Genomic DNA, 13802 nt, shown 5'->3' on the forward strand with positions numbered 1-13802 from the left:
CTTTTAATTTTTCCCGATGGTTGGCAATTTTAACGCCCGCCATCAAAAAGAGATGGGCGTTTATTGTTTTTTCATTCTGTTTGCTACATATCGAAATATTCGTCTGAGACCTATATATATTCTGGTTCCTTATTTTTAAAACGATCTAGCCAAGTCCATCTGTCTGTTGAAAATAGCTAAAATTTTGCATAGATGTTTTTAGTTAATGCAGGTTATTTGGCCCCTATATAAGGTACCCTTCAGGCGGTCTAATTAGGCATATACTGTTCTATAGGAACGCAAACTTTTTTGTAAAATTTTATAACGATCGGCCTGTAACTGACCCTACCTGCCATATAAGGACCCTTCCAAATATAACTTTAACGCTTATAACTATCAAAAATAAAAAATAAATAAACTTGTTTTATAGGAACCTAAATAACTGGAAAATTTTATAAGGATCGGCCCATAATTGATCCTACTCGCCACATAATGTCCACTTCAGAAAATGATTTTAACGGTCCATTATTGACCCTATCCCCCAATGCTCTTTTCTGTATTTAAAATACGACTACAGCGATGAAATTCCCCACTTATTTATATGTAATGAATACAACGAAATGAAACTGTGACGTTTTTTACGACAATAACTTTTGCTCTTAAAAAATAAGTGTTAGTTGCTTTATCACCTATTTATATTGAATCTGGAAGATGACATTCCAACTACAATTCTTAATGTGAAATATACTTATTAAAAAAAATTAAGAAAAGGGAAAGATGTCTATTGTAATTTTTTATTTTACAACCATTAATTTGAAGATTTAAAGAGCTATTTATGTAGTGTGTAATAAAGTTCTAAATAATTTCTTACTTCTTTTATCTATTTAATTTATGAATTTGTATAAGTAAGTGTATATTGTTTAAGTATGTATTGTTTTCTAGTATACAGAATAAAAGACAAAGATTTTTCAATTTTTTGTAATTTTATTTAAGTAAATATTTTATTTAATACCATTTTTTTATTTTTTTTTCAAAATCAGTTTATTTATATTTATTTTGGGCTTTTAAATCGCAATATGAATTTGATAGTATTCTATTTTTAAATAACGTTTAAGTAATTTAAGTTATATTTATAGTAAATAATTATATTAATAATTTTATATTGAAATTTATATATTATAGTTAAAAGAAAGTTTTAGTTATTTTTTTATTTTGCTTAAATATTATATATTTTTTACTAAAAACTAATGTCGTTGTTTGTTGAAGTTCCACTTGATCTGCAAATATAAGTAAATTTTTATTTCGTTTTGGGATTTATATTTCACACTTCCTTTTTTGTTTTTTGCTGTCTTTAAGAGGTTTTTAATTTTCCTTAATTTAGGTTTTTTTCTTGTAATAACTTTTTTATTTTAATTCTTGTAATCTTTAAGATAAATAAACTCGAACTCACATTTTAATTTATTATTTATAAATATATAATATATAGGATATACATATATTGTTTTTTAACTAATTTATAATATAATATAAATTCATAAATATTGCAATTTATTTATATATGTATATATGTACTTTTTATATATAATTTAAGATTTATTAAGATTTAACATACAAATTATTAATGTTTGTTTTATTTTAAGGGGGAAAAGGCAACTATTTTTTTTTGCGAATAATTACTATAATTTCATTGATAACAGAATATTTGTTATAATAACAATACTTTAACAAATTAAAAATTGTGCAGTCTTCAGCAAATTCTCTTTATGCATAAATACTGACTATATAAAAATTTTCAATAATAATTTTTTCTGTGAAGTCTGTAAAAAACCGTGTACTAATATATTAAAGCAATAAGTTGTTACTTTTTACAGAAACTAGTAATGTGATGATTGCTACTATTTTAAAGATCTCTGAATTTTTCAAAGATGTAGTAACTTTTAGCTCATCACAAGATCGCAAAATGATTAATGTATGTATTTTTCAAGATACCATATTTAAGGAACATTAAAAATAATTTAAAGTTTAAAATTTTGTAAAATTCTCTAATTTTCAATAAAATTATAGTAATTTTAAAATAAATTATATTTAAATACAATATTTAAGGCCTTATTCACAATACATTTTAAAAGTTGTCAAAAAGTTTATAAAATAAACTGAAAGTGGATAATTTAATTTTATAAACTTTTTAGAATTTATAAAATTATTATGAGTATGGTTTTCTAATTAATTTTTTATTTATAATAATACATATATTTTTCAATCAAACAAATTTTAAAATTTTATTTTAATTATGCATAACTACTTTAATATAATTAAATTTCTATTGTTTTAATTTTTATTATTTTTAACAGCGCCAATATTGTTTTATTTTCAGCTCTAGTATATGTTTTTGTTAAATATTGTTTTTGCTTTACTTGTAATATGGTTTTGAATTGGATTTTTTGTTACACTCTATTCTATTTGCATCTTCTGTGTGTGAATTTTGAAACCTTCATCCAAATTTGTTTTAAAAATATATTTTCTAAAGAATGTTTTATTTATTTATATATGGTTTGATTTGAAATCAAAACAAGGAAAAACATTTAACAAAATTTAGAATAAATTTTTGAAAGAACAATTTTTGAATGCATCACTTAAACGTCTTTTTAATTTGGCTGCAAATAAATATTAAAAATAGTTATATATAAATTATATTCGAAGTAAAAGCAGTGCAAATTTCATTATGAAAAATTATATACTTGTGAGAAAATAATAAACAAATAAACTTATTTAAATAAATGTCATTGTATATATTTTATTTCTCTAACGCACTATTTTACTACAATACACATTTATTAGAATATTTATTATTTATAAGAAAAACCTTCCTAAATATATCTTTCTTACAAAAATGTTTTATTTAATATTTACATAAATACTCATATATTGATAACCATGAATTCAATATATTAACAGCACTGGTCTGTAATGAAATCTCGCTATAATTTAAAATGTTATATAATTTAATATATAAAGAAATTTTACAGCAACTTTTCATATTTTCTAACATATAAATTTTTTTTGCTAATAATATCTCCCATATTTGGGTGATTTTTAATAAAAAAAATTTTAATTCCTGTCTGGAAGACTTGTAAAAGATTTGGATTTCTGAAAATTGTTTTCAGCAAATAAACAGACACACAGGTGGACACTTCCCTTTCCAACTCATTTGATAGATGGATCAATAGACAAAAATATTATTATTGGAGCTTCTAATGATTTTGTTTGGTTGTTTGTTTTTTAAGGTTGCTTAAGAAAACACCAATTATTCCAGTACGACTAGAGAGAATATCAAATTGAGTTTTTGGTTCTTAATCAAAATTATTCGACGCCAAACATTTGGGCAATGCGGTATAACGTAAAACACTCGAAGGCGTAAAAAATACGGCCTAATTTCTCATTTACCCAAGATACTGATTTTTTTTAGAATATTATAAGGAATACATGAATATTATAAATAATACATTTATTAAAAGGATTCTCAGATCAAAATCAACGATTGAAAACATCAATATTAGTCTAATTTATTAAAAAAATTATGCAATGTGTTCCAAATGCTTTTCAAAAATGTTGTTATTTTAAGATAATTGCGGTAAACATAAAAATAAGCTTTTATTAGAATGTTTTACCAAAATGTCATAACATTCCATTGCGTTATATTTATATGAAAAACTTGGGTAAACATTAAAAAGTTCTTTTGAATCAGCTCAACTAATACTGAAGACTGAACAAAAATGGTAAAATAACTATTTCTTTTAAAATGCAAAAAGGCCTTTCGATTTCTTGTTAAATAAGTTTTCTAAAAAATGTAATAATTAGAACCAGCATATCACTCTGAGTTCAACAGATTAACGTGTTCCAAATATTTTGAAATCAAAAGTAATTCAGATATCATAGATTATTGTAGCTTAAAAATACATCAATATTTTCCAATATTGTAATATTTTTTTTATTAATTAAGATATATGCCCCAACCTTAAAATATTACAGAGTTGTGTAAAAAATGGTTTCGAGCAAATCAAAGACAAAACGAGAAAGAGCAGGGTTATTCACGTATTTTCTCTTATGGATTTCGGGAGTGGTCTAACTTGATTGAATTTATATATTTTACCAAAATTTATAAACAACCTAATTTTGATCACCGTTTTGAAGTTTTCAAAGTGTTTGTTATTTTTTGTCTACACTGTCGTTTTTATTCAAAATAAAATTTACGGAATTGCTGCAGATATGAGAAGTAATTGTTTAATGATGAGTAGGTGGAATTCGGAAATATAAACATTTTATTACCAGTAGCCTTTATGTAATTGTACACTCTACAAGAGCAAAGACTAGATATCTTCCTACTCCCCTTTTTGATGATCTGGATTGTCTCATGAATGTATTACTAAGAAATTTAATAATATTCTCACTGAGATTAATAAAATAAAATGTCCGCCAAAATTAAGAAGTAGTAACAGTGATCTAAAGTACAAATCGTAAGTTTATCATTTAACTTAAATTTGTAACGTAAAACTTTGACAAAATCTTTGTCGAATCATAGTAATATTTTATTAAGAAATCTGGCTAAAGTTATTTATTTAATTTTGTTTGTTTATATGTATACTAAAAATTTAGTAAAATTTTAAAATAAAAATTATGACTTTTACCCCCAATTTTTACCAATTTTTGTATGAGAACTGTCAATATATCTTTAATTTAAAAAATAACTACAAATTGTGAAAATGGGAGGTTAATGTAGACCGTATACCTAGACGTATATGTTATAAACTCAGAAAAAAATTAATCATACTACCAGTAATACACACTATTAATAGTGTCAAAAGGTTTAGGACAATAAAACCTAATGGGTATAATATCTTTAAAAATGTAATGACTTAAGATTAAGAACTCCGCAATAAACATTTTAAAACATAGAAATAAATATGTATAATAATTGATTATTATCTTTCTATGAATTAAATATTTTCACCTTAAGCTATTCTTAGGTGAAGATTGTGTAAAAAAAGATTATGCACTGAGTTCTTTTAAAGATGTAAAATTTATTAACTTAAAGCCCATAAAGGCAACAATTTTTAACAATTATATAAAAAATTGCATTTTACCCCTGTGTGTAACGCGGAAATAAAAATCAAACTCCAGTTTAATAATTACTACTGTGCCAAACTACTATATTGAAAACTTTTAACGTGACACTAATTTTCTAAATCTATGTAAAATTATTACAGATTAATTGTTTAACATATTTCAAATAAAAATATAAAAAATTATAAAAATATGTACTTTGATCTACATACATACCACCCAATCTCTAAAAATAAATGTATGGTGTACTTTTCTTATGACAATTATTTACAAATGTTCCAAATCCAACCACAACCACCTGAAATTATATGGACAACATACAGAGAAAGAAAAAAGAGAGATAAACTTACCGTGAAAAACAAAACCATTTAATGAAGACAATAATGTGTTTATATGTTAAATATAGACAACGACAGTTATGAATAAAAACAAACTAATTAGGAGCTCTAAGCACCTACACATACATACAGTCATACACACATATATGTTATGATTTACACACCTATGATAATTAGTTGTTTTTCTTGTTAAATTTAATACATACACATATGTAATTGTATTTGTTTTAGTTGTATAGTTGTAGCAGTGTTATAATTAAACATGTATACATACACTTCCATAAATGGAGAAAATAAGTTTAAAGAGAGTATAGAGATAGTTTATTTTTGTTTACCATTTAAACAGTTAGTTTTGCTAGAGTTTACCAGAGAAAGGAAGAGGGCTTTATTTCCTTTTATCTGTGTAATGTTTGTTCTGCATTGAAATGTAGATTGTTTATTTATTTTAGGCAAAAAGAAAGATAGTTAAAGAGTTAGCTTTGAGAAAGAGAACTTCTAAAATACATTCAAAATAAAAAAACATTGATTCTTTTTTTAGTTTATATAATAATTTTTATTGAATTTATTTTTTTTATTTCAATTTTTTTTAATTTTCAAAGTAACAATAATTATTCAACATTATAATTTTTTTATTTGTTTTTGTATATAACTTTTACATGAACATAATTATTTTTTGTTTGTTTTGTTTTCTTGGTATTGTTTTCTGTGTTTTTCTCAATAAATGTTTTAAATGTTATTTCATTTGTTGTTGTTTTTGTATTTTTGAATTTTTAAATATATTTCAATTTGTTTTACTTGTTGTATTATTAAATCCCTATACTTTGTTTTGTTAATAAATGTATATATAATTTTTCTCTTCTCTCTAAAATTTTAAAAATTATTTATTTTTTTTTTAATTCCAATAACATAAAATATTTTGTGTTTTTAATTTTGAAAAAATACAAATAAAATCAAATATTTAAAAAAACGAAAAGTTCATAATAATTTTTTTTAATATATATTATATATTTTTGTTTTATACAATATGAAAACATTATTTTTTGTTTTTTTAGAACATGGGTTGCTTATTATGTTATTATAATTAGATTATTATTTTTTAAATATAATAATTATTGCTAAAGTTCTTTTTAAGTATATTAGAGGAGAAAAATAAAAATATTCTTAACTATGTTACTAAGAGAGAGTTATAAGTAGCATTAAAAGATATATTTAGGTTTTAAAAGTTAAGATTGAGAAACAAATTGAGAAAACCTAATAACAATATTGTAATAATAAAGAGAAATAACAGGAAACTAATAATAAACAACTGTCATTATTAATATTATTATAAATTTTATTAGAGAAGAGTGTATGAGAGAGAAGCTGTTAGTTTTTTAAAGGGTTACCAGCTGGCTTGTGGAAAATTCATCGAATACTGAAAACATTAGTTCTTAGTTGTTAAAAATATTATGAAAGTGTTCTCTTATAAAAAGAACTTTTTAAAACTGTAAAGTTTTATCAAGACTATATTGGCAACCCTAGCTATGTTATCATTGTATTTATATATATCTAAGTTAAGCAAGAAAACCTAATAACTAGAGCCATTTTATATCTATAGAGTAACAGTAAATTATTTGTTTTCATTTAGAAAAGAGTGTGAAAAATCAAGATCTAAGATCAATATAAAACGTGAGAGATTCAAAAAGAGAATAAATATTTTCGATTTTATCTTACAAAAGAAAAATATATTGAAACTCTTTTTAGCAGTGTTGTTTCCTGCTAGTTCTCAGATTTTATTTTAGACAAGTGTTTTTCTTACAGAAAAACAAGTCAAGGCAGTTTAAAACTGAGAACTTTTAAACTCTAAAAAATTAATTTAATTAAGCTTCTTTTAAATAACAAAAAACCTTTACATGTCAAAAGCTTAACATAAATCCAAATATAGAGTTAATAAGGAGATAGGTAGTTGGAGAGAGTGATAGAAAAATTTGTGAAATTAAAAGGAGTCTTAAAAGTGGCTTTAGAGTTATATTACACTACCACATATTAAGAGTTTTTATTTACATAAAGTCAATAGAAATTTAAATTCACGTAAATACAAATGTTCAAAACATTTACACAACTCTTTTTTATATGATCGTCATTTTTTAGCATTTGTTTTTTATAACTTAATGGCTTTAGCTATTTTTTTATTTTACAAATATTAAATAACAAAAATTGTACTCTATATAAATTAACAACCAAAGTACTTTTAAACAAAATTTTATTTAACTTAAATTTATTTGAAATAAATTATAACAAAAAGTAGAGAAAAATAAGACAACCTAAAAAGCTGCTGCATCTGATTTATTACTAATAATAACAAATAAATTTGCCTAATTATATATTTATTTTTTAAATTTATATTAATTTGTACATTTGTTGATATGAAAATAACAAGTTGATTAAAATTTTATAAAGTTTAAGAGAAAATTATGAAATAATAAAAAAGCTTATTTAATACTGAGATTTTAAGGAGTTGTAATTCATTTACAGAGTCTGAGAAATATGTATATTGGTACACTGTAAAAAATTCAGCTGTTGTTTGAAATTTTGATGTTGGTTTGATGTTTTTTGTAAATGTTTAAGTGTTTTGTAGTAGTAATAGGAGTTGTAACGGTAGATTTAAATTCGAGATTTACACATACATACACACATCAAGAGAGTAAGTTTCAAAGAGAAAGAGAGAGAGAAGGAAAAAGAAAGAAAATAAGAGATTAAAATAGTTTAGCTTTTAAAATTATATAAAACAGCGATTTAAAAAGACAGCAAATATTTATATTTTAATTTAAATTTATATATATACATTTAAATACATACAATGACATTTTTTCAAATAATATATTCGAGTAAAAATAAAATCTTGAAAAAAAACTCAAAATAATTTTTAATCAGAAAAATAAAAATAAAATTATGAACATGCTTTTTATATACAAAAATTTATGATATTATAAAATTCTTTTAATTATGTAAATTTCTATAACAAACTAAACACTTAAGTATTTAGAATCTTAAGATAATGAAAAATTCTTCTATTTTCTTGATCAAATTTTTCAATTATCATAAAGATCAAAATACAAAAGTTCGTAGCAAAACAAGTTAACATTGTATATAAAATTTATTGCTAAATTTGCTCAATGAAAAGAAAGCCAAAACTACATTTTTCACATTGTCAAATTATTTATTACTTTTATCTTTAGTTTATTTTTTTAATTGCATTTTGTTCGTTAACTTATTTCTTAAAGTGCAATTTATTTGCATGCTGTATTTGTTTTTTATTTATTTTAATTAAAGTGCAATTTTTTTATTTTTGTTGTTGTTTAGCTATGTTCAACTTTTTAAAACTATCACAGCTTTTTGCACAAATTTTATATATTTCATTAAAAATAAAAATGCTACTCATTATTTAAGATCTTTCTGAAATTAGTTCTATGGATGTTTTTGTTTATAATTATTATCTTTTTATGTAACTATTTTCTTATCACAAATCTGCTTTAGCTATTTGTAAATACTTCTCAATAATAGAGAATTATTCATTAATTATTTTTTTAGGTTGCGATTGAATTCTTATTTACAAATGTTGAAGATTGTGTTAATAACTAACAAAAGTTTATGACTTTTGTTTTGGTGGCAGAATTGAAAATTTTAAACAATGTATTTTTACAGTGTACTTTCGAGTAAAGTAGAGAGAAAGTATGTTTAAGTGTATTGTAAAGAAAATAAGATATTGCTGAAGAAAATAGTTTTATAGTTTATAGTTAGAAAAATAAGATATATAAATTTCGATAGAAAACAAGATTAATAGTTTGAATTGTTATCCATATATACGAATAATCGGTAAAATGAAAAATAAATGTCTTTATTTCTTGAATTGCCTTTGTAGATCAGATAACACAACGATATTCATTATAGAAAAACTTTTTAATTTCATAATTGCTTTATTCATTAAACTTTGAAGCTTACTTGCTTGTACAAATAACTTATAAAAAACTTCACCTTATACCACTTTTTTAAATTGATGATCGATACGACCTTAAAAGTGTATATGAAAAAAGCCTGCTATAGATTCAAGTTTATGTAATGACATATCACTTTTTTACTGATTTAGGACATACATATGTATGTGATATATATCGACATTAAATTGTGAATATGCGGGGTTTTATTGTGGTTAATTTATGGGCTGTTTTGGAAAGCCAATCTGGACAAATTTGGAATTCATTTTAAAAGAATAACGATATACAGGGAGTAGTTTTTAGGTGAACTGAGCGTTTGGATAATATCCTTAAATCACCTTTAATCGTGACCATGAAATAAAAATAATTTGTTCCGATTTTTAACATATCCCTATTAAAAACCAAGTGAAGGAAAAATTTTATTTTTAAACATCTTAGTTATCATATCAATCTAGATTGTGTTCTTTTTAAGCATTATTTTTTCCCAGTTTCTGAAAAACTAAATGAGTTTATTCTCAAAATACTAACGATAGGAACTTATATATACTATTTAAAAAATTATTAATACGCATTTACGTATATGTTTCTCTGTTTTATACGACATTGTATATGTATTGTATTTTTCCAAATTTATACCAATTCATATTTAGAAATCCGATATGTAATGATATTAAATTACATAAATTAAAAAAAGAAATAAACAAAATTTAATTCATAAAATGATTTTCTATATAATTATAAAGCATTTCTTCAACGAATAGCATTTATGTATGTTATAGTTAATTTAAGAATGAAATTGGATTTACTTACATTTTTATTAAAATCATCAATACCAAAGATTAAGTTTGTTAATAAAATTTCATATCTCAGAATACAAAATCAAAAGAAGAGAGAGAGAGAAAAGAGTTATATAATTTAATAAAAGTTAAATAGATTAGCAAGAAAAATTAATAACAAAAAATCATAATTATTTTAGAGTAATTAACAGATTAGCAGCTGTTTTCACGAAAGAAAACAAATAATATTTTTTTAATTTAACTTAACTTATTTTTTGTTAAATATATTGTTTTTCATAATACAATTCATCAAAATTTTTATGTTGTTTTTATTTTCAAATTTTTTTTAACAGCCTAAGTAATGCTTTGTTATTTTTTTTACTAAAAATGTTTGTCTGTTTTAATAAATTTTTTTATTAAGGGTTTGGGTTTTTTTTTTTCTAAATTTTACTTTAACGTTGTTTTTGTTAAGAGTTTCTTAATATTTTGTTTGTTATATTTAATTTAAATTATTTTTGTTTAAATGATTTTCATAAATTTCATCTAAATTTTGTTTTAAAGGCTTTATTTATTAAATGATTTTATTTTTTATTTAATTTTATTACTTTACTTAAACGCAGTGCTTCTGTTCAATTTCATATTTTTCAAAAAATAACGGACAATTTATTTAACTTTGGTTTACAAAATATATGGGTAAAGAGCTTTAGATTATTAAAAAGAGAGAGAGAGAGATAGAGCACATATTTAAGCAGCAGCTGTTGTTGTTATGTTCTGTTAATTAGAGATTTCTTCTAGATATTAGTGTAGTAAGTAAAAGTACCGTTTTTATTTTACCAATAAGCAGGTGAATTTAAGACTGACTTTCATTTATTAGGAGAGCCAATAAAAATAACTGTTTGTTAAATTTGTATATATGTATGTAAATAAATAAATTGGTAAGAGATCTTTGGTTAATTTAGCTATGGTAGAGTAACATAATTGTTTCCGGTTGTTTGTTTCTTTGTTTTCTTTTTTTGTTTTGTATATAATAATTAGTTAAAGTTGTATTTATTTGTAGTAATAGTGGTGGTGATGGTGGTAGTAGTTGTTGTTTGTAAGATGCATAAGGTTAGCCAGCTTTTTGGTTTCGTTTACTTTTGTTTATAAGAGGTTAAGTTAAGTTTTACTAAACGTAGTTTTTTATTGAAAGATTTGTTACTATTTAAACTTTTGTTCAGTTATTATAATTATTTTAGTTGTTGTTTTGTTTTTTGGGGTTAAATATCCAGTTGTTATTTATTATTTAAGATAAAAGTTGAAATTTTATATGTAAGTATGTATATATTTTGGTTACCCAATAATAAGTATTGTTGTTTTAGTAGTAGTGCTGTTGTTGTTAATGGATTTTACTTTATTTATTCTCAGTATATACTTGGTTATATACATATGCTATACATGTATGTCTATATATATAGAGAATTCTTTTGTATATATATAATATTTTGTTAATGTTTTGTATAGACTATTGTATATGTATATATATTTGTTTTTGTCGATTTATGTAAAGTGTTTCATTTATTTATTTCTTTATTTATTATATATATGTAGCCTTATTTGGTTTTCATGCAATTCAGCAGTTTTACTTCCATATTATTATATATATGTATATCTCTCTTTGTGTATATATATATAATCCGCCATTTAATTAATTTATTTTAAATTTATTAATCATTCTTTGTTATAGATATTATTGTAATTATTTATTTTGTTATTACTTTTATTATGAAATATTATTTTTTGTTATGTTAATTTGTTTCTTCTCTTTATTATTATATTTTGTTATTAATATATAAATTATATATATATATATGTTTTATTTTAATTATTTTTTTATATTATATATATTATGTTGACATATCACTGCATGACGCATTTTCCCTCTATTTGGGTTTTTAGCTCATTTACTTGCGTTTCTATTTGATTTTTCAGTTCTGTAAAAAGAAATTGAGTAATGGAAACAGCAATAAATAAGCACATCTTATGATAGTTGTAGTATGTTTAGAATATAATACAAACAATAATAAGAATAGTACTATAATGTATAATGATAATTGTTATTTTCCTTTTTTTATTTGCAATATACACACAATCACAATTATATTATGTTGTGGTTATCATTACAGTATTTTTATTTTATTTTTAAATAAAATATATTAGGTTTATTAATATTATTAATAATAATGCATATTATTTGTTTAATATTAATAGAAATTTTGTATTAGAATTCATTTTATTTAGCATACTTTGCGGAGGTACAATTGACCTTTTTCTAACAAAAATATATAAATCAACATTTACTAACAACAAAGTAAAAGGCGGGTGATAGGTAAGTGGAGTTAGTTATGAATATGGTGACATTATTTATAATTAATTTTTGTTTAGTTTACATTACATTACTTTATCAAATTAAATCCATTTGTATAAGAATATTAAAATTGGGTTATGTCATTATATTAAATTGCAAAATTTGTAGATAATAGTAATTTTTAATTAAGAAAACAGTTAAATCTCATTGCATTAGTTTGAAGTTGCAACTTGTATGTTTATAGAATGTTACTGTTAAAACAACAACATTATTATTCATTTTAATGAAAGTGTTGCAGTACATACAATCGTATGATTTATTTTCCTTATATTAAATATAACTCATACGTATAGGACTGAATTTTTTACTGTTTGGAACTTTTGTTTTAAATAATTACATAAAGAAATATGCATTTACTAATAAATTTGTCAAACAAATGGAATTAATTATATTTTTTATTTTAAATAACAATCATTATTTATGAAATTTAGTAAAATAGTTCATAAAAGATAAAAATACATTTAAATGAGTATGATTTTATGTGTAAATGTACATATGTATTAGTAGTCACAATTTATAAAAACATATTAAAATTTTATAAAAAAAAAAATACCAATGTTTGTGAAGTATAAAAATTCAAATGAATTGGTTAAAAAAATAATGATTTTGTTTAATTGCAATAGGGAGAGTGGAAAATAAATGTTAGTTTAGCCTTTAAATATAATTGTTGTAAATGTTTGTTTATTTCTTGTTTAGCAAAATATTTAAATAAAACAAATTTGTAGCCAATAGTGAATAGTAAGAGGGAAAAAGCTTGTCTGTGTTTTAATAGAAAGATTTTTTTGTTATAGATTTTGGTTAGTTTCTAGTTGTATTTATTGATATTTTTGTGTTTTTTTATTAGTTAGTACGTAATATATGATTTTAATTTATGTTAGAATGTGTGCTTTTTTTGAAAAATTATGATAAAAATGAGAAATTATTGCAAATAAAATAAATGTTATAAGAACTTAGATATATTTAAGTAGTGCTTAATTTTTGAGAAGTTTCTGTGTTTGATAATTTGTGCATAGTTTTAGTGCAAACATTTTTTGGTGTCAAAATAAAAATTTGATAAATAAAAAAATTTTCTTCAGTTACATAAATTGAGAAAAAATTACAGTAGGTTCTTTAAGAAATTTAATGAATTTTTTGTAGTAATATTCAACCTAAAACGGGGCTATATAATATTTGTATTTGCAGATATTCTCAATATTAATATATTTGTAAT

General features: G+C 22.2%; 1 protein-coding gene and 1 long non-coding RNA gene across 11 annotated transcripts in view; both read right to left on the reverse strand.

Annotated features, from left to right (window-relative positions):
• Nucleotides 1–2294: 2294 nt before the first annotated feature.
• LOC111675775 (complexin) overlaps nucleotides 2295–13802 on the reverse strand; it is a 251169-nt gene continuing 239661 nt past the window's right edge. For 9 of the 10 annotated variants that reach the window (XM_046949383.1, XM_046949384.1, XM_023436614.2 and 6 more), the window contains one exon: nucleotides 12049–12158. In XM_046949383.1, the coding sequence (XP_046805339.1) occupies nucleotides 12085–12158 (74 nt within the window). In that variant the 3' untranslated portion in view covers nucleotides 12049–12084. Of the gene's footprint in view, nucleotides 2634–12048; nucleotides 12159–13802 lie in introns of those variants that run through there. The other variant, XM_046949386.1, reaches the window with a different exon arrangement.
• LOC124419524 lies at nucleotides 6555–10273 on the reverse strand. Its single transcript, XR_006940668.1, has 2 exons — nucleotides 10223–10273; nucleotides 6555–7994 (listed from the first exon to the last, which is right to left on the reverse strand). It is a non-coding gene; the product is annotated as an uncharacterized LOC124419524 (long non-coding RNA).

The sequence above is a fragment of the Lucilia cuprina genome, chromosome 4 (assembly GCF_022045245.1).
Source record: "Lucilia cuprina isolate Lc7/37 chromosome 4, ASM2204524v1, whole genome shotgun sequence".
NCBI classification, from domain to species: Eukaryota; Metazoa; Arthropoda; class Insecta; order Diptera; family Calliphoridae; genus Lucilia; species Lucilia cuprina.